At 42.0% G+C, this 25,940-nt stretch overlaps 1 protein-coding gene across 1 annotated transcript in view; it reads right to left on the reverse strand.

The window, feature by feature from the left end:
* Positions 1–25,940, reverse strand: part of Shq1 (SHQ1, H/ACA ribonucleoprotein assembly factor) — a 99,727-nt gene that overhangs the window by 58,372 nt on the left and 15,415 nt on the right. Inside the window, exons 6-9 of the mRNA XM_021190983.2 lie at positions 19,084–19,211; positions 7,326–7,480; positions 4,273–4,326; positions 2,903–3,026 (exon numbers count right to left, since the gene is read on the reverse strand). Of these exons, the coding sequence (XP_021046642.1) occupies positions 2,903–3,026; positions 4,273–4,326; positions 7,326–7,480; positions 19,084–19,211 (461 nt within the window). The remainder of the gene's footprint in view (positions 1–2,902; positions 3,027–4,272; positions 4,327–7,325; positions 7,481–19,083; positions 19,212–25,940) is intronic.

The following is a 25,940-nucleotide window of genomic DNA, read 5'->3' on the forward strand; positions in this document are numbered from 1 at the left end:
GTAAGTGCACTTCTCTTTGGAAGAGCACTGTTCTTCCAAAGGTCCGGAGTTCAAATCCCAGCAACCACATGGTGGCTCATAACCATCTGTATCAAGATCTGACTCCCTCTTCTGGAGTGTCTGAAGACAGCTACAGTGTACTTACATATAATAGATAAATAAAATAAATTAAAAAAAAAATCCAATAAGGAAGAGGCAGAGATTTTGCTGAGGAGTCAGTAACAGAGAATACAAGTGGAGGAGTTGTGTTCCCTGAAAAGGACCAAAAAGGGGAGAACAACAAAGGGCTAGGTCCTTTGTTAAACACTTAAATAGCACTTATCAGAGCGGGGTCAGGCTTCCCACCCTGAGCAAGTTTGGGTTAATGTACAACAAGATAAGCAGCCTTCTGTAAGATGGGAGGAGGGAAGGATCCAAGAAACCCAAAGATACTCCAGGCCAGTAAAGCATCCTTGTAAAGGCTGCTGTGAAGTCAGATAAAGCAAATTCACGGGTCTTTGAAAAATCCCACTTAGCCAGTTATCATGAAGTCATCACTGTGGCTCCTGAAGCATCCCCATGTTGGCTCTGGAAATGCATCCATTTGAGATCAGAGTCTCTTTGGGGAAGAGTCACTCATCACTTTCTACTATGCAAGCACTACCTGACCTTTACTACACAAGTGTGACTGCTAGGGCTGTGTTCTGAATCCTAAGTAGATACAAATTCATTGTTGGAAGCACCATATGCCAAGTTGGTGCTATTTCTACATATTTTATGGAGTATCCAAACAAATGAGATTCCTCAGTGATAACAATGGCATTTCTGTTCCATCCACCTGTGCAAACACAGGTCACAACCTTCATTCAGAGCTTGTCATCCTCACATCCAATAGCACAAGTTCAGGACAATCCAGTGTTGTGCTTCCTTCCACACTAAGTACAACCTACACCAGTCACAGAACCCAGTGCTGTGGCTTAGTTGGATCACATTCATTTCAACAGAGGCTCTGCTGTGTTATTTCAAGTTTCCTGTTGCTAACAAAATACAGCTGATAAGACTATTTCTTGTGAGTGATAACGATGAAAAGTTAAGTCTTAATTTCAGCTCTAACCTACTAAAACTGTTTGAATAATTGATTAGACTGTAAGTCAAGGCAATCAAATTTATTTTGGGTTATGCAATCACAGAACTGATTACTTTTCAAATAAAAATCCAGAGCGCCAGATTACTTCCCAGAATAAAAAGTAACAAGACATAGTTCATAGGAGTGAAAGCGAGAGTGGATGTACGTGGGAACACACATGGGAAAGCTTGCTACAGCTTTGCTGGTTTCCCCTGGAAGCCACAACATTAGAGTCTCCGAGCTTAAATCTATAAACAATGCTTACAAAATCCTGCAAGACTACAGAGAGCAAGTAATTGTGTTCCAGCTCGACAATCATTCATTTAGAGTAGATTGATTTTTCAAGGTAATTTTAGAGATTTTAGATTTTAGAGAATTACCTTGGATGGAAAGCAAGAAAAAAAAATAACATATCCAATAAATAAATAAATAAATAAATAAATAAATAAATAAATAAATAAATAAGGCAGCTTGTTTCCCTCAGTTAAACGAGATAGATTTGTCAATGGCATTCATTCATTTACCTTAAACAACACTCCTTCAAAGTAAAACCCTGCTAGTCTCAACCTATCAGGTGAATGAAAAGGCATCTTTCAGTTAACTATGATTCATTTTCACAATTATGATCTACTTCAAGCACATATCCTTCACAGCAAGAATATAGGTCACACTGAAGACAAAAGCCAGGTGTCCCTTGGAACAAAATACTAGAGCGGTGACTGTCCCTAACCCCAGTGAGGTCTCCTGGACATGGGGGATGAATTCCCTTATCATGTATAAGAGGGTGAGTTCTTCTTCTTAAGGATATGGGAGATGGACTTCTCTCTCTCCCTCCCTCCCCCTCCACCCCCCCTTCCCTTCTCCTGCTCCCTCTGCCCCCCCCCTCCCTCCAGGCCCCGCTCAATCCAGCCCACATGTTTTTTGTTTCTCATTACAGATGGTTGTGAGCCACCATGTTGTTGCTGCAATTTGAACTCATGACCTTCGGAAGAGCAGTCAGTGCTCCTAACCGCGGAGCCATCTCACCAGTCCTGGACTTCTTAAGGATATAGGAAATGGACATCCCTTCTTTTGCTGAAGAATGAAAACTAGCTCCTCAATAAACCTCTATAAGGGCAAAGGAAAGGAAACCTTCCACCACACACATAAGTGGGGCAAAAACCAAAGGCCAGACTAATCCACACAAAGGGATGATGCTACCTTGGGAATTACTCTATTTTAAACATGTTGTTATGGGCAATTTGGAATTTGCTTTGAAGCCTGGAATTTTCCATATTCTTACAGTCAGAAGGTATTGACTTTTCATGCTAAACTTAGCAGCAGTCAAGAGTCTTGAGAGTAGTGAGGCTTTTCCTTGGAAGGTCCTGGCTTTCCCAAGTCTTGGTAACAAGCTCTCTCCTAAACAATCACCGTGTTTCTCAGGTAGACTACCTGTGGCTCTGTAGTGGAACTGTCAGTTTAGTTATCTCTGACAAAGCTGTAACCTCACTGGAGAAGAGAATTTTCTATCCTCATTACTGGATCCACATGACCTCAGTGCCTAGAAAGTTACAGGATTCCAAAAAAAAATGTAATGAGCAATGTAATCTATCTTCAGTGTGAAGGGCTCTGGATGCTGTGCACTTCTCCCTTTATTCTCCCTTTCTTAGAAAAGGTCAGTATGCCCTTTATATCCTGAGGGGTGGGGGATCTGATTACTTTCATTATTTATATATAGAAAAAACAAAACTCATGATTACATCTTCACTTACTAAAAATTTACAACTTCGAATGCCCAGACCTATAAGCCGACCTTACCTAGCTGCAGTATCTTTATAGTGTCTCTGTAGGCTTTCAGCACCAGCTTGAAATGACGATAAAGTGGATAGCACAAAACTCTCCTTCCAAAGGACACCAGGATTTCATGAACGCCTGTCCATGTCTGTGAAAAGTCACCTCGGTAAGTCATTTCCATAAAGTACATGACACAACAAAAGCACACAATGAAAAAGAACAGCCACGATTAAACCCTGTAAACCTAGATCACGACACAAGCCCGACTCTTGTACACCTCACTTTATCACACTTTAGAATTCTTCACACTGCATCCACAAATCATAAATGTGAATGAAAACCCCCACGTGTAGCAGGATCACTTTAGAGTCGTAACGGGGACAGGCATTTAGTCTATGGACTCGGATTTGGATCTGATGAGCGAGGGTGAGAACAGGCTTCCTGGCTTTATAAGCAGCTCCTAGCTGAGGCGGCTGACAAGGCTGCTGGTCCACTCTTAATCTTGGGAGAGTAAGAGTCTCCTATAGTACCTGTCTCAGGGCTGGACTGAACCTTACCTCCTCACAGAAGGAAGTAATGAATGACGCAGTCACTACTTTACAACTTAAAGTATGCATCATCTGAGCTGAACTTTGATGTTGAACAACCTGTCCCGAACTCAGAAACTTCAGATACTATTCTTTAGGAAAATAGATACAAAACCAATTATCACTCCACTGCAGATGGTCAGCAGGAGCTGTGGCATGGCTCCATGAATTAAGGTACTTGGAACTAATGATGTAAACCTGAGTTCAATCCCTGACACTTATTAAGGTGAAAGGCAAGAACCGATTCCACAAAATTGTTCACATACATGACATGATAAGAGCCCTGCAAAATAATGATAATAATGACAATAAAATTTTGTTGTTTTTTCCAAAATAAAAAAAAAAAAAGTTAATAGCTCTAACCATAAAATGAAAGGATGCAAGACAATTTATTTAAGGTGCATGATCTAAGTTTCTTTAACTGTAAATTCATCAATACTCACTTTATTAATGACTTACCTGAGGAACAAAATAAATAACAGCTATAAACCAGCATTATCATCTAGGCCGGTTTTCCACTTTGAACCCTGAGCCTCAGCTCATTAGCACAGCTGCAGCTCCACCCACGTTTTCCCAAACATCCCAGCATCCTCAGTGCTCCTCCATACAGTATTTTGCCCCCACAATTCGAAAATTTGTAAAATGCTTACCTGGTTTCACTATCTCCAGCAAGTGTATTATTTAAAAAGTATAATAAAGTTCCCAACTTAAAAACAGTAGGAAAAAAATTTAAACAACAAAAAACTACTTAAAAACAAAGAAGAACAGAAAAATAACTTTCTGAACTACTTTAAGTAGAAATCATACCTCAAACCAGCAGAGTGTCGGACTCAGCTTCCTGATGGTCCACGCAGATTCAACCTTTGTTTTGGAGAAAGGAGTGTCACTTTCAGAATTCATTTGGAAACAAAATAAATATACCCACTGAAACTAGTACAAGAGTTATATTGACTGACAGGAAAACAATGTATCTATGAATATAGAAATAAATGTACTGATGCAGAGACTAACAGATGCCTTTCCTCACTTTGCTTGGAATTGTATGAAATTAAACACTTCACTGATGAGAGAAACAGAATATTCAAACAAATAAGCAGGACCATTCAAACAAAACTGAAGCCAAATGTCTGCTATTTCTTTCTCTGCTAAGTCACCAGCTGCTGAGCTGCTGCCCGGGTACCTGAGAAACCTTGCTGAGAAATTGCCTTTCAGAGTCTGCACTTGCCGGGCATGGTGGCACATGCCTTTAATCCCAGCACTTGGGAGGCAGAGGCAGGCGGATTTCTGAGTTCGAGGCCAGCCTGGTCTACAAAGTGAGTTCCAGGACAGCCAGGGCTACACAGAGAAACCCTGTCTCGAAAAAACCAAAACAAACAAACAAACAAACAACAACAACAAAAAAAGAGTCTGCACTTGAGAGTAACAGTAGTCCAGGGGTTTGAAAAGTTGCAAGATTTCATGCTCTGAAGAACTAGTCAGTACATTTTATCAAGTATAACACTTTTACTCATCAAGCTTTAGCATGTGGAGCCGGAGAGAAGAATACTAGTTGCTCTTGTACAGGACCTGGGTTCCCAGCTCACAACCATCCATAACTGCAGGTCCAGGGGCTTTGATACTCTCTTCGGGCCTCTCCAGGCACAAACATGGTGCACATACATACACACAGACAAAACCACATATACCACCAGAGAACTCCTAAAGCTATAAACAACTTCAGCAAAGTGGCTAGATATAAAATCAACTCAAATAAATCAGTAGCCTTCCTCTACTCAAAGGATAAACAGGCTGAGAAAGAAATTACGGAAATGATACCCTTCACAATAGTCACAAATAATACTACATACTTTGGTGTGACTCTAACCAAACAAGTGAAAGATCTGTATGACAAGAACTTCAAGTTTCTGAAGAAAGAAATTGAAGAAGATCTCAGAAGATGGAAAGATCTTTCATGATCATGGATTAACAGGATTAATATAGAAAAAAAAAGTGGCTATCTTGTCCAAAGCAATCTATAGATTCAATGCAATCCCTATCAAAATTCCAAATCAAATCTTCATAGAGTTAAAAAGAGCAATTTGCAAATTCCTTTGGTATAACAAAAAACCCAGGATAGTGAAAACTATTCTCAACAATAAAAGAACCTCTGGTGGAATCAGCATCCATGACCTCAAGCTGTACTACAGAGCAATCGTGATAAAAACTGCATGGTATTGGTACAGTGACAGACAGGAAGATCAATGGAATAGACTTGAAGACCCAGAAATGAACCCACACACATATGGTCACTTGATCTTTGACAAAGGAACTAAAACCATCCAGTGGAAAAAAAAGACAGCATTTTTAACAAATGGTGGTCAGCATGTAGAAAAATGCAAATCGACTCCTACTTATCTCCTTGTACAAAGCTCAAGTCCAAGTGGATCAAGGACCTCACATAAGATCAGATACACTGAAATTTATAGAGGAGAAGTGCCTTGAACACATGGGCAGAGGGGAATATTTCCTGAACAGAACACCAATGGCTTATGCTCTAAGATCAAGAATCAACAAATGGGACCTCAAAAATTGTAAAGCTTCTGTAAGGCAAAGGACATTGTCATCAGGACAAAAAGGCAACCAACAGATTGGGAAAAGATCTTTACCAACCCTATATCTGATAATATACAAAGAACTCAAGAAATTAGACTCCAGAGAACCAAATAACCCTATTAAATAATGGGGAACAGAGCTAAACAAAGAATTTTCAACTGAGGAATATTGAATAGTTGAGAAGCACCTAAAGAAATGTTCAAAATCCTTTGTTATCAGGGAAATGCAAATCAAAACAACCCTGAGATTACACCTCACACCAGTCAGAATGAATAAGATCAAAAACTCAGAGCCAGGCGTGGTGGCGTACGCCTTTAATCCCAGCACTCGGGAGGCAGAGGCAGGTGGATTTCAGAGTTCGAGGCCAGCCTGGTCTACAGAGTGAGTTCCAGGACAGCCAGGACTACACAGAGAAACCCTGTCTTGAAAAAAACGAAATAAAATAAAATAAAATAAAATAAAAAGTAAAACTAAAAAAAAACCTCAGGTGACAGCAGATACTGGCAAGGCTGTGAAAAAAGAGGAACACTCCTCCATTGTTGGTGGGATTCAAGCTGGTACCACCACTTTGGAAATCAGTGTGACAGTTTCTCAGAAAGTTGGACATAGTATTACCTGAGGACCCAGCTATACCACTCCTGGGCATATACCCAGAAGGTGCTCCAACATGTAACAAGNACACATACTCCGATATGTTCATAGAAGCCTTATTTATAATAAGTCAGAAGCTGGAAAGAACACAGATGTCCCTCAACAGAGGAATGGATACTGAAAATGTGGTACATTTATACAATGGAGTACTACTCAGCTATTAAAAACAATGAATTCATGAAATTCTTAGGTGGCTTCTTGTCTCAACCTAAGGTGAACCTTTTAAATAACAAACAAACAAAGATTCCAGTTTTAGGAAGAGTAGCAATTCCACGTCTTCCTGAGTATACCTTCTATAAGCTAAGATTCTTTCTGCAAAGGCTTTTCTCTGCATGTGGTGACTGAACACTTTGAGGGAACCCAGTGAGTGTTGGAACTGGCTGTTTTCCACCCTTGGCTTTATTTCACACACTTCCCTGCTGCCCAGAAAGAAGAGGCAAGACCACAGGTTAGCATTCTGCTCTAGAATGACTCCCCACTACCATTTACCATGACCGCCATGGGTACTTCTGCAGGACAGATCCCAAGTCAGCTATCAAAACAGGCTCTGTGCTCAACAGGTGAGCTAGAGCTACCTTTAGCTAACACAGTAGCTACACTGGCACACATGGACTTACGTTGTGCTCTCCTTCAGTGACACGTACTTCATAGCAATAGGCCAGAAGGATGTCAACTAAGCTGTAGTACACTTGACGGTGAGCTGTCTTGTCCAGCAGGTAAGACTTATTCACCAATTTTCGTAGCTGATATTTTTCCTCTTCTGAAAAAGACACTAGAAGAAAACACAGTTCTGAAAATTAAATGTGCCATTCAAGTTCATAAAACCACCAGTGCAGAAGATTTGCCAAAATTGGAATTCTGAATGTAGAAAGCAAAATCAGAGTTATTTATCCTTACCATTGCATAGAAGGCACTTTCTTAAAGGAGGCGTCTCCAGCTTTTGTAAGAGCTATGCATCTGTTTCAACCTTTTAGACCTTTCCCTCCTGTCACAACACTGCCACACTTAGGACATTTCAATAGCAGCTTCTGACTTAATCTTTTTCCTAAGGTTTATCCTTATTATTTTAAAGTATGTGTACATAAGCATACACATGTGCTTCTATGTGTATGTGGCCATTTGTACATGAGTGCAGGAGGCTAGAGGTGCCAATAAAGACAATTATGTGCCACCTGACATGGATGCCGGTCAATCTGGTGGGGCCTTTGTGTTAACTGAGGTACCCACTTCTCAAATGACTCTAGCTTGTATCAAGCCGATATAAATTACCAGCATACCTACCAACACATACTTCCCGTCCTGCCTGGCAATAAAGTTAGCAACGATTTTCCCATTTCGTCCCAGTTTAGTGGATTTAAGTAAGCATGGTAAGATTTCCAAGATGACCCCCAAAGAGGGGCACTACTTCCTATGTGGGATAGATCCTGTCAGGTGATTCTGTCCAGCACAGTATGGCAAAGATGACAGGGCAGTCACTGCCACGCTCACATTCCAGGGTATCCTAACTGGTATAGCCCCTTGGTGAGGTGGCATGTGAAAAGGCTGTGTGGCGGGTACTTTTGGGACCTCTACAATCTGAAGATTTAAGAGCAGGCAAGAAAGTGGGGCCACGGTTTTACAGCTCCTGGGACGTGAATTTTGTCAATAATGATATGAGCCTGGAGAAAAACTATAGCAAACGACACCCAGTTTTAAAGAGAGATGGGCATATTTGGCTGGTAAGCATGTTCAACCTTTTAACATTGCAAAATGATGCTGTTGTATCATGACAATCATCACATCCAAGGAATCAAACAATATAGCTACAAAAAAGATCACTAAACGGGCTCATAATGTTTTATGTAACTTTAGGGTTTTGTGTTGGGCTGCATTCATAGCTCTCACCCCACAGGCTGGACACATCTGACCTACTAGTCTCCCAAGGCCCTGATCAGAGAATCCATCGGAGTTACCTGCCCTGTAATGGATGGACTGTGAGAACAAAGTGTGGGGAGAAGCTGTCCTAGAGCAAGAAACTCTTAAAACTGTGACGCACACCAGGCACTTCAGTCAGTGCCACTCGGCTAAGTGTGGGGTGTTATTCCCCAGTAGTGTTGGCCAATGGAATTTGCTCTGCAAATTGCCCACTGGACTGTGTTCTCTCCAATTTTCTCTGTTGAGTAGTTTGGCTTGTGAAGTTTTGAAAATCTTTTTGTGAATTATAAATATAACTCTTTGGACCAGCAGCTAGCTAAGCAGGTGAAAGCACTTGCCAATCATGGCCAACCAAGTTTGATCCTAAGAATTCAATAAAGGGGGAAGGAGAAAACCAAATTCACAAAGTTATTCTCTGACCTCCATGCATGAGCCATGAATACACATACCACACACACTACACACCACACACACTATACCCACAAGTAATAAATTAAATAAATTAAATATAAATGGTAACCAAATTCCAAATCTGTGACTTTGGAATACATTTTGCCTCAGAAACTGGTTTCAATATAATCTCAAACAACCCTTTAAATAAACAAACGAACAAAAACCCCAAACAAACATATTCTGGATTTACATCCTTGGCTAATGTCTTTCCAACCCCTGAGTCATAGATGAAGTCTCTTTAAGATTGTTTCACTTGGGGCTAGAGAGATGGCTCACTGACTAAAAACACTCTTCCAGGAGACCCAGGTTTGAGTCTCAGCACCAACATGATGATTCAAAACCATCTGTAACACCCATTCCAGAGGATCTGATGCTCTCTTCTGACCTCTGCAGACACCAGTCACAAATAAAGCACACAGATATACATGTAGGCAAAACACGAATACACTTTTAAAAACTAGTAACCTCCCGGCACTTGGGAGGAAGAGGCAGGCGGATTTCTGAGTTCAAGGCCAGCCTGGCCTACAGAGCGAGTTCCAGGACAGCCAGGGCTACACAGAGAAACCCTATCTCGAAAAACAACAACAACAACAACAACAACAAAAACAAACAAACAAACAAACAAACAAAACCCTAGTAACCATAAACCTATCTGGAAGCCAGCGTTTCGTGTCTCAAGACTTGTCTTTACTCTAGATGAACAGCGAATCCCCACTCTACTGAACCACCAACTCTTGTCAGACAGATTTGCTGATTTTGTTACTAAAATTACTTCAAAGTATTTTTGCTTTTTTGTCAACTGTTGCAAATACAGTATTTTCCCCCACTGCCATCATTAAATGCTTCATGATAAAAGAGAAAAAATATTTCTTTTTATATATCAACCACTCTACCAAATATTGACTACATATTCCAAAACAACACACTGAAATGCTTAAATGTTAATGATACAACAAAATGCTTTGTTTACATGAAGTATGAGACGCCAGTTTCTAAGTTTCCTTTTGATGCCTTCAGATCTACCACACATCTCTCTCGTCCCTAACTTTTTATTGATTCTTTGTGAATTTCACATCATGCACCCCAATTCCATTCATTATCCTATCCCCCACTGTTACAAACTCCCCCCCCCAAAAAAAAGAAAGGAAAAGTAGAATAAAACAAATCTTGCATGGAAGCTATAGTGTGTCACAGTATGCCCCACACTATACCCTTTTGCCCACACATCTTTACTTGAAAATTTTCATTACAGTACATCATTGGTCTGGTTCAAGACCTCTGGCTTCTGCTACATCAATCCTGGATCCTCATGGGCACTCTTGGATATATTGTTGCTGCCCTGTGTCATGGAGATCATGAAGCTTTGGATTTGTAGGACCAGCCCCTTCATGAACTCCAGCAGATCACAGACGGGGTAGATGTTAGGGTGGGCCAATTCAAAGCCCTGGTTCTGGACCTGGGAGGCAGCTGAGTTGGTCTGCCTGCTAACTCTCTGTCAACACTACACCAGGGCAAGCTCTTTAGCATTGCTCCAGCTAGTTTATTCAATGCTACAGCCAGCAAGAGGCGGGGTGTGTATGTGTGTGTGTGCATGTGTGTATTTTATAGTTTATGGAAGCACATGCTTGTGTGTGTGTGTGTGTGTGTGTGTGTGTGTGTGTAGGTGTAGGTGTGAGGTTGGCATCGGGTATGTTCTTCCATGCTTTCCAACTTATATATTTCTTGGTGAACCTAGAGCTCACCAATTCTCGCTTGTCTAGCTAGCCACTAGCCAGCTTACTGTGGGATGCCCTGTCTCTGTTGCAGGCTTGCAGGTGGGTTACCACACTCAACCCTGTATTGTATGTGGGTGCTGAGGACCCAAATCAGTGCCTTCCACTTACACACAAGCACTTGACCTACCGAGCTCTCTCCAGCCCCGTCCAGGCATGTCACTCTATAGTTACAGAAAGATCATGTCAATCTCACACTATCATTAGTTCTCAATACTATACAAAGTAAAATACTCCATCTATAGCATAATCAGAAAGTGTTATGGTTAGAAAGTATGTTAAAACTCAAACATTTCACTTTCTAGCTATTATATGCAAAATATTACTGTATTAGTTACTTGTCTGTTGCTATCATAAAACACCATGACCAAAAGTAACTCAGAGAAGGAAGCATCTATTTGGCTTATGGTTCTAGAGAGGAAGAGTCAAAGGTGGAGTCAGCAAGTGGGGCAAGCACAGCAACAGAGCAGGAAGCCAAGACTCATATTTCAACCACAAGCACCAAGCAAAGAGAGACAACTATGAGGGTGAACTTAAAAAACTCTAAAGGCCTACCTCCAGGTACTCCTTCAGCAAGGTCATGCCTCCTAAATCTCCCCAAACAAGTCCACTAACTAAGAACCAAGTGTCTATCCACCTGGGCCTACAGGAGATATTTCTCATTCAAATCACCAGCACACACTCATGGCCTAAGTACAAAATATGTTTAGTTCAACTTCAAAAGCCCTCAGAGTCTTTCACAGTCTCAACCAAGTTCAAAGGTCCAAAGTCCAAGGGCTCTTCTGAGACTCAAGGTATTCTCTTAATCATGACCCCTGTAAAATCAAAAAGCAAATGTCATCCTTCTAACATACTTGCACAGAACACATTTTACCATCCCAAAAGGGAGGGACATGGCCACAGTGAGGAATACCAGACCAACGCAAGGCTGAAACCCAACAGGACAATTTCCAAATCTTGTAGCTCTATGACTAGTGTCAAAAGGCTTAGATGACTCTGTCGCTCCAACGTATATACTCTCTCCTAGGCTGTGTCTTAGTTACTTTTCTATTGCTGTGATGAAATACCATGATCCAGACAACTTATAAAAGAAAGCATTTAATTGAGCTTACAGATTCAGAGGGTAAAGATGGCAAAGCAAAAGCATGGCAGCAGGAGCAGCTGAGAGTGCACAACTGGATCTATAAGCAGGAAGCAGAGAGCTAACTGAGAATGGTGTCAATCTTTTGAGACCCAAAGCCCATTCCTCGTGACATGACCTCCTGCACAAGGCCACACACTTCCTAATCATTCTCAAACAACTGTACCTGCTGTGGACCAAGTATTCAAACACAAGAGCCTATGCTGGTCATTCTCAATCAACCACAGCTTGCCACAGCCCAGTCTGCAGCTCTTCATGGCAGATATCCCAGGCTGGCATCTCTTAACATCCTAAGGTCTCTAAGACAACACAGGCTTCAATTTCACAGCTTCACACAATGTCCTCTCAGAGCCTTGCTGAACTCTCCTGACACATGTTGCCTGGTCTCAAGGGTTCTCTAAAAGCACAGAAGAAGAGTCCATGATTCCCTGGCTCTTCCACTCTTCCTTTATGCAACCAAAGCCAGTGACATGGATGACACTGCCAAGTTTGGCTACCTCTAAATAAAAGTGCAATTGATCTCTCATGTTACAAATTAGTAATTTTTTCCTGTCTCTTATCAGTCACTTTTAAATTTGCATCCCACTAGCAGGGGAATCTGTTTCCACTTCTAGTGCTTCATATAAAAATGTCAGAATGACCTGCAATGCACAAGTAAATGCAGGTTAAACTGCTAAAATGAAGAGCCCCCCGATAGCAGAACATAAGTTCCCCTCATTCCAGTACCCTAGATAAGGGATGGAAGCTTATCCATAAGCCTTGGGCTTCCCTAGCATACAGCTTCTTTCTACATACAACCAAGATAGCTACTCTAGGCTTGCATCATCTTCTAAATGACAAGAAAGCACAAAGTAGGAGAGGATAGCAAGCATCTTCTCTCTAAAACAGGGATGCAGAAAGCACACATATCACTGGCCATCACATTCCCACGAGCCAGTACTCAAGCACACAGTCACATCCAGCTGCAAGTAAAGAAAGGAAACCCAGCCACTAGCAGAGTGGGATGTGCTCAGCTCTAGGTCAAGGAGGCCTCTTACTAGAAGAGTTGTGAAAAGACATATGGTTCTCTGCTACCTTGTCCAGATACCAAAAGCTATCAGGCTGCCTTTTAATATTCCCAAACCATTCTCCCGATAGACAGACAGCTGCCCAGTCAGTGTCTCAGCTCAACAAGACTGCCCTCCTATTTACCCTAATTGGACAAAATTGAGAAGAGACTATAAGCATAGAAATTACATAAGCCCTTGCATTAGTTTGAATAAGTGTTTCACATAATCCCATGAGGTAAATAAAGGCTCTGTTATCCACCCTATGGTGGGTCTGTGTAGTGGTTATTCCTGGTTGTCAACTTGACTATATTTGGAATGAACTACAATCCAGAATTGGAAGGCTCACTAGTGACCCTAATCTGGAGGCTGGGAGATAGAAGTTTCTGATCTGGATCTTGGTACAGAGATCTTGAGACATGGTGGCTATTGATTCCAGAAGATTAAGACGGGGAGATCTCTGAGTTCAAGGTCATCTGGGATTAAAGGTGTGGTGGCACACACTTTAATCTGGGCTACACCTTCTGCTGGAGACCATATAAGGACATTGGAAGAAGGGAATCTGGTTCTCGCTCTTTTGCTGCTTGCCATGTGGGACTAAGCAACTGCTAGATCCTTGGACATCCATTCACAGCTCCTACTGAACCACTGTTGGGAATTGGACTGCAGACTGTAAGTCATCAATAAATTCCTTTACTATACAGAGACTATCCATAAGTTCTGTGACTCTAGAGAACCCTGACTAATACAGTCTGTGACATAGTGGAATCTTTAAGGTGGAGCCTAATGGGAAGACAGAGATCATTGGGAGCAGCCTTGAAGATTTTAAGAATCCAGCTCTTCCCGAGGTAGGACCAACCCTTTCCCATCTCTTTCATATCCTGGCTATAGATGAATGATTTTTCTGACTCACCATAGATGCAGAAGTACAGGGATAAACCATCATGGAATAAAGTCAAGAACTGAAACAAACTTCTCCTCCTTCCAGTTGATTACCTCAGACATCTTGTCACAGTGACAGAAAGCTGACTCCCACAGCCTTTTTCATACAGTTTTTCAAACTCACTTGTGCCCTCTTGTATGAGCTTGTAAAGTTTAACATGACACTTTGACTTGTTTAAACATTTCCCAGTCTGTCCTCTAAACACATTAAATCCTAAACACATTGAAATTAGTAGAAACAGTACTCCGTTTACTCATTAAATGCACTTAGTGTAAAAGAAGCAGGTTTTGAAATATACTTAGATAATTACTGTTTCAGCCATGTTAGCAAATCTCTGCAAAAAGGAAGAAGTGTACTTATATAAGCATGGCTTCCACAATGACACATGATTTCAATGACTCGTTTAATTTGCTGGCTATCATGACTAAGGAATGTGTATTTTTAAAAATGAAACATAGGTATGTATCAGGTAAAGCATTCTTTAGAGACTGTTTTAAAATGTTCTCTAGAGCATTGTTTAAAAAATAAAGTAAGACAGATAACTGAGCGTTGTTTGCCTCATTAAAGAACTCATCTAAAGATGCCTTTATTTAAAAAGAAATACTCAGCTCATGTTGAATGATTGGACTTAAAGAAGCTACATGAAGAAACAAATTCAATACACAAAGAAAGTAAGCCTGACGAAGTATTTAAGACCTTGTATTTAGCAAGAAGATTTGAGACAGGATTCCCATAAGCACAGTTTTCCAGACAGTCATTAATTTAGCTAATAGGAAAGTACCAGGTGTTCACAGTGATATTATCTCACTAGAGAAAAGCCTTTATACCCTGGCTGACTAATAAAGATCTCCGCTTCCACACAACTCCTGAATCACAGAGTAAGCATGCCCCAAACTGTTTTTAAACACATTAATTCTTCTACATGTTCATGTCTCAGTTCTTAAGTAACTAGACCCAGTTTGTCTGGCAAACTGAAAAAAGTTAACCTCAAAGCTCCAAAGGTACATTCCATATGGAAGGATATCCACACATTATATATCATTTTCAATGACTAAAGGCTACCTGACTGTACTCTTGAATTTATAGATGCTTTTCTTAAAATACCAACTTTTTCTGAGCATTTCTAGGTTCCATTTTGGCTTTCTTTGCTCAAATCCGTTTTATATTTGATCCAATCAAAAGAATCAGAAGACAAAATAAATGAGGATGTTGTTCAAAAATCAAAAGTCTCAGATCACTAAACCCCAATTTATCAGGGCTGTGAATCACATCCCAAAGGAGAGCTAGGGACAGTTTACACACAATCAGGTCTAACCCAGCAGCAGCACAGGAAATACCTACAGGCACAGTGCTAACAACACCTGGGTGGTCACCACCTCAAGCAACATTTGTCAAGCATTTGTGTGACTTAGCTGCAGAGTTCACAACATTTTAGATAATTATACTCCTAAAAATAATCTTTAGTGAAACAAAAGCCATCTCAGAGCTCCAAAGGGCTGGAGGAGCCACTGGTGCATGAACATTAAAGGACATGCCCAGGGCCAACCTTGCCGCTGTGTTTGAGCTCTGCAAAGGAGCCTCATAAAGATAGGAACATGTTGCCGGACGCTTACCCTTCCTCCCAAATAGCTTCTGGCTTTGTTACTTTTAAACCTTCTCTTCCACTTTAAATCCCCCTCCCAAATGCCGCTGTCTTGTCTCGATCAGCAATTCAGTCATCCATAATCTGGCTCCTCTGAGTAACACCTAACTGTACGTGTACTGGAAACAGATCAAGGAACTGCTGTAGTCAGGCCCTCAGCTAAACGGGCAGCCCTGCCGCGCCGCCACGTTCAAAGCTGACACTGCCAGCTATCTCCACAGACACTCAAGGGCTCACTGGTGCCAAACAGGATGGCCCTGCAAGGAAGTTCACAGACTGTAAATGGTATGTGGTGTCATAACAAGCAATTATGTGCCAAGACTCTTGGGCTGATGTTAACCACTGAAAGACAACTTGGGAAATGTGGTGAGTCCATCCTCGTGAAACCAGAGCTCCAAGGGAGCACGGCATTTAACACTGCCATTCATAAGCCTTTGAGGAAGAAAAGCTAGATCTTTATAAAGCTAGAAATGTTAATAAGTTTCCCTGCTGTGACTCTGAAGTCTAATAAAGAGGACCACTATCATTACCCAAGCAAAGACAGCAGCAAAGTTTTCCGCCTCTAGCATAGCTAGAACTCAAACAAAGCAGGTTACCACAGTACAATGTAGGACAATGACACAGTGCACCCCTATCATCTGCACTGTCCTATCTAAATGGCAACGTCTTACTGTGTAACACAGAACAGGAAGGCAGGTGGCAAAGAAGGGCAGAGACACTTGTGGAGGAGACAAGAGACACGCAGCAGAGTGTAAGTTAGTAAATAGAACTACAAAACTAGTTCTTGTTTTATGTCTTTTCTCCTGTACTTTATCCTAGCTCAACACACTTCAGTTCACTCCTCCTGTTCTGGGTGACTCAATACCTGAATAAGAATAAAATGAAAGAAAAATCGCATTAACAAGGCCATTAAAGCTTTCTAATGTACAAAATGGCACTCTGACAGAGCAGTTGTCCTATTCCTGGCTCTCCTGCCATCAGTTCACTCTCTAACAATCATCTCTAACCTCACAGTGCAGTGAGCTTTCCCACACATGGCATCATTCAATCCTGCTGGCAGCTCTGAGGCAGGCAGAAGACTTCTACAGCAACCCAAGCTGCCATCACTCGGCCTGCACAGAGTAGAGACGCTAAACACAAGACTCCCACTCAGCTATGCCCTGCCCATGCTTAACCTTACACCTGGCAAAATGGAGGAGATCCTTTCTGCTCAATACAGCTCAAGCTCTTCCACCTCAGATCACACACCCTTGCTGTTTTAAAAGGTGACTTTTAGAATGAATCACCATAATGGCAGAGCAGACTGCCTGCCTGAACCACCAGCCTGGCTTCAAGCCACAGGTCAAATAAAGGGTCTGGAAGCAGCAGTTTAAAGGACAGAGAACTGGCTCAGTCTGCTAAAATTACAGAAGCTCTAACTCAATGCACTGCTGACATGGAGAACTGACCTCAGAACACAGTGCCATTGATTAAAGGAGAGCAAGCTAGAACTGAAGTCAACGGGAAGGCTGTCTTCTGATTTCAGGGCAACTAGCTCACTCTGGTGGAGAGAAAACTCAACTACACAGCCACCAGCTTACCTCACCAACACACTCTAGAAACTGGAGAAAGCGTCTGACCTTTGGAGCAAACTTCTTGAGACCTACTGAAGACTCTACCTAAGTAGATGGTGTGAGCCCTGTTCCATCTGTAAGTCTGTTAGCTGGGAAGGAGTCAAAGGTTTCTTAAGCACACATCAAATGCTACCCCAGAGCATGCTAGAAACAATGGCACACGCATCCATACTCAGAATCAATAGTCTAGTTTCTAAAGTTACAATGGCAATTTTCCACTCTGGTGGAAATTACCTAAAGTCTAACAGAGCAGGCAGCAGGTGACTGGACAGGACAGCCTGAGGACAATTTTTAGGAATTGGTGCATAAGACACCATAGCTACTTCGCCAGACTGAGTGTGAGAAAGGCTCCTGTACTACCAGTGAGAGGAGTAAACCAAACCCCAAATGCCTGCCAGCAGGAGAGTCCAAATGTTCCCCAAGCATGAGAGAGATACTGCAAAGGACAACAGTCAGTGGTTTTCAAGCAAGACAAGTTAAGTGATCTGTGTATGCTCATGTCGGAGATTTTCAACCTCACAGTACAATCCAAAGCAAAGATGGCAAGAACAGGGCCACAGAACCTTTTACATGTGGTATGTGTGCTTTAAAAACACCCCAGGCTGGGAATACAGCTGGAGGGTAAAACATGTGTTCAGCATAGATAAAACACTGGGTTTGATGGTCAACACAAACCTAAGTTAATTTTAAATACACTTAGAAATTTTAATGGTAACTGAATTTAGGGGGAGGAACTTGGGGAGGGGAGGTTTATATTCAACTTAAAATCTTTAGAATATAGGTTCTTACCTACATATTCCTTTCATTGAATGCTAAAATTCAATTTTAGTATATAAAGAAAAGCCAAATCAGCCTATCAGACAATGTAGGCCTCCTGCTCTGATCTAACTGAAACCATTACTACTCTACTATACAGACTTAGAACAATCAGCTTGTATTGGAGCCCATGATGAGAAGATATACACCCAAGAAAGGACTCTGGGTTGTTGGAGATTGGTGTTAATGCTTTGAATCTGCACATCCAGATGCTGAAGGTCCTTGTGCCCAGTTGGTTTCTGATCTATCAATAAAGATGCCAGTGGCCAATGGCTGGGCATGGGGCAGGACACTTGAGTAGGAAGACTGGGGGAAGAAGGGGATGCAGTAGCAGCAGGAGATAAAGCCAACCAGTCATGTGAGTTTTCGGGTAAGTGGCCACTGGCCACTTCCCCAATGGCCTGGGATAGCAGGGGAAGGGTTAAGAGTGCTCAGTCTTTGAATTAGTCAAGGCATGTGTGGATGCTTTCCATTTGCGGATCTAAGATAGCTCCTGGGTGGGTGCGCCCCTGCGAGCTGCCAAGTGCACAAAGCAGTACAGTCACACTGGCTAATGCTTGTGCTCAGTCACCTCCTGTGGCCTGTAAAATCCTCTCCTCAGCAGTCTCCAGTACCAACTGTTCTACCATGTTCTGGAAACATGAAGGAAGACAGCTCTCCTGGCTTCCTCATCCCTAACCCATGGATCAACTGAGGAGGCCACATCCAACTCTCACTAGAGCGGGAGTGAGTCTGGGTCTCTCTCACTCATACTCAATTTAAACTTAAAAGGACTCTACTGAGTCTAAGATCTAGTTCATAAGGATTTTCCAACAAAAATAAGCTGAGTGATTTACTGTGGAATTCTATGGTACCTTACAGTTCAAATCTACCAGCAAAGAAAGGCAAAGACAAGAGGCAGAATTAGCTATCAAAAACCCCATTTTCACAGTGAAGGACAATTAAAATTATATGCCACACAACACGAAGGGCAGTGGCTTGGCGCAACCATGAGAGTTTTAAAATCACAAATGATGCTAATGTTGAGTTTCTTACCTAACGCAGCAGCATCCCCTTGCTCTTGGCTCTTTCCCAAAGAGGCCACCATTTCTGCATGTGCATCGTTCCACCAAGGACTGTACTTCAAAATCTGCTCAACTGCCTCATCTTCAAAGAAGTCAGCTCTGCTCAAGAAGGAATGGGCTTGCTCAATCAGATTGCACTGGCTTTCTCTCGAATCTTAAGTTATCACATTTGCACAGAAATAGAGACGACACCAATTCAATTCACAATCTGAGAAAAAAACTGAGTGTGGTGCTGACTTTCCTTATGGTTACTAATCCCATAAAGCAAACAGTAAGCACCTAACAAAAGGGGCCTTAGTCATTGCTGACCCTCTACACAGAAAGCACTGGAAGAGCTGTCCTACCCTGAGCTCTCATCCTACACTGACCACACTGCCCTCTAGAACTGACACCAGGTTTGTGAGTAGCACAGGTTTGAGCAATGTTAAGATAAAAGAAATGTCTTTCAGACTCAGCAGGAAAAAAAAAAAAAGCAAACATGAGCATGTAATTCAGGATTCTGAATTTCCACATTTCCACAAAGAGACTGAGACACACACTCACACACTGAAACACACTATTCAGTGTGAATACTTTCTACTAAAATGCTACTTTATTAAGCTATGTTAATCGTAACAGTTCCTTGGTTTTAATTTGATGAAAACAACCTTTGTAGATACCAGAAAACCCCATTCTTTGGAGGTTTTCTGTACTTTCTCAAATTTAACTAGAAAAATAAAAGGACATTTAAAGTACACCTCTAGCTCTTTTTTAGAGGGCACACTCAGAAATCACGTGATCTTGCCTTTCAAGTTGAAGACAAGTATTCTTGGGGAAAGTACACCGGAGTCTCCTGGATGGAGCATTTGCATCCATGATGCCTTCTACTCCTTCTAGCATCACTGCCTGAGCCTGGAAAGGTGATATATCTTGGTGAAGATTTAAAAAAAAAAAAGAAAGAAAGAAAGAAAGAAAAGAAAAAACCAGTACGAAGGCTGGTCAGATGGCTCAGAGGCTATGCATACCTGCCCTAAGCCTGAGTTTGTTGTAGCATCCATATGGTAGAACTGACTCCCTCCCACGAGCTAGCCTGACTTCCACGTGCATGGCGTAACATGTATAAGCCCATCCTATGGTCCAAAATAAAACCTTCCAAAACAATAAACTTATTCTGAGTAAACATTCTCAGATACCATTCCAATAATCTAAAGTGGGATGGGTTATTCTGTTTTACATTTTTGTATTGTACTGAAGATTGAACCTCATGTTTCATGCATGTTGGGCCTGCTTTTTATTTTTATTTTTGGGATAGTCTCACTAAGTTGCCTAGGCTGGCTTTGAACTCACACCATAGCTCAGGCAGGCCTTGAATTTGTGATGTTCTCTAAACCTTAAACTTGCTCCTTATAGTCCTCACTAGCCTCCAGCATACCTTGGACTGTAGGCCAGCACCATCAGGCCCACTAATGGCTTACTCTTTACACTGTCTATAAACTAAGAGTTACATGAATATGATTCATGACCTACTAACCATCTGCTTTCCATAATCAATTATTTTCACATTTTTAAACGTCACTGAATTCACCAAATGTCCTCCACACACACATAACAACAAAGAAAAAGGAAAAGATTAAACCTGCCATGAGGTCTCCACTATTTAATCAGAACCAAGGACACAAACATGGAAGTTTAGAACACAATGTGGTTTGAGGGGAGTGGGTACATCGAGGAGCCACTGAGGAGGGCATCCTCACCCAGCCAAAGGATGAAGGTCTCTGAAAGTGATGTCTGAGCACAGCGCGAAGGTGAGGTATCTTGTAATGATGCAGGAGGAACAAGCTAGCAAAAGGGCAGCATGTGTTAGAAGCACACGAGAAGCAGGGGAAACGCAAGCATCAGCTGTTGCCTGTGTAAAAAGCACAGGCAAGAAGAGGCAGAACCGAACTGACAGAAATAGCAGGGTCCACATCGCAGAGAATGTTTGCCGTCATGCTCAGGAGTCAGAGGCTGCTCCACTGTCTGTGGAGCACCAAGCATGGGTGCAGACAGGAGAGCATCAGCTATCATGCTGCTGGCCTCACAGTTGACAGATCTGCTGAAGCCCACAGAAGGCTGTAGGGTGGTCAGAAGGCTATAGGAAGCCATGTGAGAAGAGGGCCAGAAATGTGAAGTAGAGGAAATCAAAGAGAGACGTAGCACAAGCACAGCTTTAGGATTGACTGTGTGAGACAAAGATGCCAAAGACGCACCTCGGCTTGCTTGCTTTCTGTTTCTGTTTTGTTTGGGGGCTTAGGGGGAGACAGGATCTCTCTATGTAGCCTTAGCTGTCCTGGAACTCACTCTGTAGACCAGGCTGGACTCAAACTCACAGAGTTCCATCTGCATCTACCTCCCAAGTGCTGGGATTAAAGGTGTGCATCACTATGTTCTACCCCAAGTAACAGTAGTGAATACTAACAGACTTCTGTAGGATGCCAGGCCCTCTCTAAAACTTGAACTTGTTTCTTCATAGCTGTGGTGGTTTAAATATGTTTGGCCTCTGAGAAGTGGTACTGTTGGGAGGTGTGGCCTTATTGGAGGAGATGTGGCCTTGTGACGCAGGTTTTAAGGTCTCCTCCTATGTTCAAGCTCTACCCAACATGGAAGAAAGCCTCCTCCTGGCTGTCTGCTGAAGACAGTCTCCTGGCTGCCTTCAGATCATAATGTAGAACTCTGCTCCTTCATGCATTCTGCCATGCTTCCTGTCATGATGATAATGGATTAAATCTATAAACCAGCCTCAATTAAATGTTTACCCTTTTAAGAGTTGCCTTGGTCATGGTGTCTCTTCACAGCAATGAAACCCTAGCTAAGACAATGGCCCTCCACCAGATATGCCGACCTCCTGACTGGAATGAAAGTGACATGAGGGGGCCAGACGTGGTGGCGCACACCTTTAATCCCAGCACTTGGGAGGCAGAGGCGGGCGAATTTCTGAGTTCCAGGCCAGCCTGGTCTACAAAGTGAATTCCAGGACAGTTAGGGCTACACAGAGAAACCCTGTCTCAAAAAACCAAAAAACCAAAAAAAAAAAAAAAAAAAAGGAAAAAAAAAAAAAAAAAAAAAAGAAAGTGACATGAGTGTAGACATCTGTCACATTCAAGTGCTATTCTTGGAACCTGCAGGAAACTTTCAAACAAATGCTTGTTGTACCAGCACACACACAAACAAAATAACAAGTCTGACGTTTTATCCAATGTTCCTTTCTACTTAAGAGTGTTGAATAGAAAGCCACCCGTTCCAGTCTTCCAAATGCTAGCTGCAATCTACTCAATGCATCCAAAAAACAAAACAAAACCAAAAAGGCAAACAAACAGATCAATGTGTCAGCCTTTTCAACAAACTCCTAATGAAAATCTACCACAGCTTAAAATAGTATTCCAAAAAAGGCTTGGATCATTTTTGTTTTTTCATGATCTCACAGATGTTTAAAATGTTGATTAAATCCTTCTCCTGTTCTCACCAAAGAAATAAGCAAGATTTCATAAATTGGTTATGATAAAAATTCCCCCACGAATCAAAAACAAATGTAGGAAGGGGAAAAAAAAAACAATATCTTCAGGAAAAGAAATACAAATATTTGGCCATGTATAAAGGTGAAAGACTACTACGGAATACTTCAAGATGCTGTCTGCAGACTTTAGTGTAAAAATAACATCCAAGTCTGCAAAAGGCTCACAGTAAAAACTTGCCACCCAAGCCTGGTGACCCGAGTTTGACACCTGGAACCCATGCTGGAAAGAGGACCAAATCCTGAAAATGTCATCTGATGACATGGTACACTTTTATTCATACACACTATTGATAATAAATAAAATTTAAAATTTCTAAAATCATGTCTAAAAGGAACAAATGGTGTCAAAGAGAATAATCAGAAATAACGAGGTTTACAGATCACCACACACGGCACTCCATTGGCTGCAGGACATGCTAATATAACAATCAAACCACATTAGATCTCTATTTTACAACAGATTTCAAAACAGTCATAACCCCAAAGCAGATAGATGTTACTTTGAAATGTATAAATCCCTCTTTATAGGCAGCTGGCTCAACTCTGTTCTGTGTAGGCTAAAATCACATTTGTTTTCTTGAAGCCCTTTTGGAACCTGTAGCCATCACTCCTCTGAGAACCACTCCTTAAGAAATGGCAAAACAAGCCGGGCATGATGGCGCATGCCTTTAATCCCAGCACTCAGGAGGCAGAGTCGGGCGGATTTCTGAGTTCGAGGCCAGCCTGGTCTACAAAGTGAGTTCCAGGACAGCCAGGGCTACACAGAGAAACCCTGTCTTGCAAAACCAAAAAAAAAAAAAAAAAAGAAAAAGAAAAAAGAAATGGCAAAACCATTCTACTCAAACTATTAAGGAGATGAGCTTCTGGGCCCAGCGAAATGGTTCAGTGGCCAGAGACACTTGCCAAGCCCGACAACCTGAACTCCTTCCCTGGAACCCACAGCCAGCGGGAGATTTGAATCCCACATGTCGCTCTCTGATCTCCATACCTGTTGTAACCCCAGTACATTAATTAATGCAGCTTAAAGTTATTTAAAGAAAATAAACTTCTGGATACAAAAGCACAAAAGATGGAGGAAACAGGCTGCTTAGACTATCATGCTGCCAACTATAAATTCCAATACCCGAATCTTCTTGGGTCGCAAACATTCTTCTCGACAGTTCTTCTAATTAAGCTATCTCCCACTTAAAATTTCAGCCTTCGAAAGCTCATTCTGTTTTCAGACTGGCTGAGAAATTTGCTGACAAGGGAAATTTCTACTTTAAATATTCAGCATGATTCTAAATGGGTTTCTTCAAATTACTCTTCAGTGGACCTTTAAAACCACCATTGAAGAGATAAAAGTAATTAGAAATGGCAGTCTAAATGGAGCGGAGTCTCTCAGATGTCCTCCACAGTATAGCACAGCCCACTCTTCCCTGGCTTCCCTTAGGATGCTTAGCCATTCATCACCACACATCACTCATTCCATTTGCACATCACAAGATTCACTTCTGCTATTCCAATTAGTATCCCACTGGGTCACAGGAGAGAGAATGTTAATCACAGGAGCAATGGCAGTTAGAGCGGAGCAGTGTACCTTAAACGGAAACACATGGTGACAAAGGAAGCCTCTTTTCAAATCCTACCCATCCACTTAACAGTAGTGTGACCTTGGGCAAGTCCCTTCACCTCTTTTCCTCCTTGTGAAATAACCCTATGAGGGGACATGATAAGCTGAAAACACAGTACAAAATACTGGAAAGTGGTGATTATGTATATGGGTAACAATGTGAAATTACCTGGGAGAAATAACAAAAGAGCGTCACATCAACATATGAAATACACTCATTCTCTACACACCCTCAAAGAGTCAGGTATTCAGAGGTCCAGTGAAAAATGCAAAAATGTGCTGTTATCTGGCTAATAAGAGACAGCACATCTCTGTTTTATTAAGTCCCTTACCCAAATACAGTTCTGATTGCAGCAAAGGGCACAGCAGGTACAGGTGGAAAATACAGCACAACTCTGATTAGGTTCTACTGGTACCCTAGCACAGAGGACCTATCTGGTCACTGCAACTAGTGGCAGATAAACCTTCTAGGGAGGTCCTAGGCTAGCCAGAAATATAGCACACGTAGATCTGGATTCTTATGGAAAGCAAGACATATTCAGTTATATACACAAATAACCATGACAGAAATTCTACTTGAAAAAGTATTCTTATAAATTTGATGTTTTAAGCATGGCAAGGAAACCATTAAAGCATTGGTTCTCAGCCTTCCTAATACTGGGACCCCTTAATACAGTTCCTCATGTTGTGGTGATCCCCAAGCATAAAATTATTTCGATGTTACTTCGTACCTGTAATTTTGCTACTATTGTGAATTTTAATACAAAAATCTGATATGCAGAATATCTGATATGTGACCCCAAAAAGTGTCATGACCCACAGGTTGTGCTAAAGGGTTTATTAAGAGTTCTCCATTGCAAGTGGGCCCGGCACCTCACCTGGGCAGCCCAGTACAGCTGGTTACAGGGGTTGCAGAGAGTGAGCCAGCCTGAGGGCATGAATGGGAGCACTGTCCCAGCCCCTCACCTGCTGCAGCCCTCAGGAGAGCAGGCCCTGCACCTCACATGGACGTCACAGCAGAGCTGACCCTGCTGGCACAGGCATGGGAGTGGGAGAGCTGGCTCTGCCCCTTGCTAGCTGCAGCAATGGGTAAGGTAGACAGAGCAGTGCCAGAGAGCTCATCCCCGTGGTGTGGGTGACTGACCAGCTGAACTATCACCCAAACCCAGATCCAGGAATTTGAGTTAGCCCACCCCAGCATCTACCCCATCTACAAACTGCAAAACAAAAGTACATGAAGGGCTGGTCCCGCAGATCCAAAACTGTAGGGTCTCCATGACACAGGGCAACAAGAGGATATCTGAGAGAAGTTCCAGTGAGGATCCAGTATTGATGGTGTAGCAGAAGACAGAGGCCTCAAACCAGACCAATGACTCATTGCAATGAACATTTGCAAGTAAAGAAGTGTGGACAAAAGGGTATGCTGTGGGACATACTGTGACACACTACAGCTTCCACAATGGATTTTTTGTTTTGGTTTGGTTTTGGGGTTTTGTTTGTTTGTTTGTTTTGGGGGAGGAGGTTGCAAGAGCAGAGGTAGGAATGAAGGAACTGGGATATGAGTAGGATTGGGATACATGATGTGAAATTCACAAAGAATCTATAAAAAGTTAAAATAAAAATGAGGTCTCGGTTGCTAGTATAAATTTAGTAGCAAGTTTACAGAGGTCACACATGTACAGCC

This window comes from Mus pahari, chromosome 2 (assembly GCF_900095145.1).
Source record: "Mus pahari chromosome 2, PAHARI_EIJ_v1.1, whole genome shotgun sequence".
NCBI lineage: Eukaryota > Metazoa > Chordata > Mammalia > Rodentia > Muridae > Mus > Mus pahari.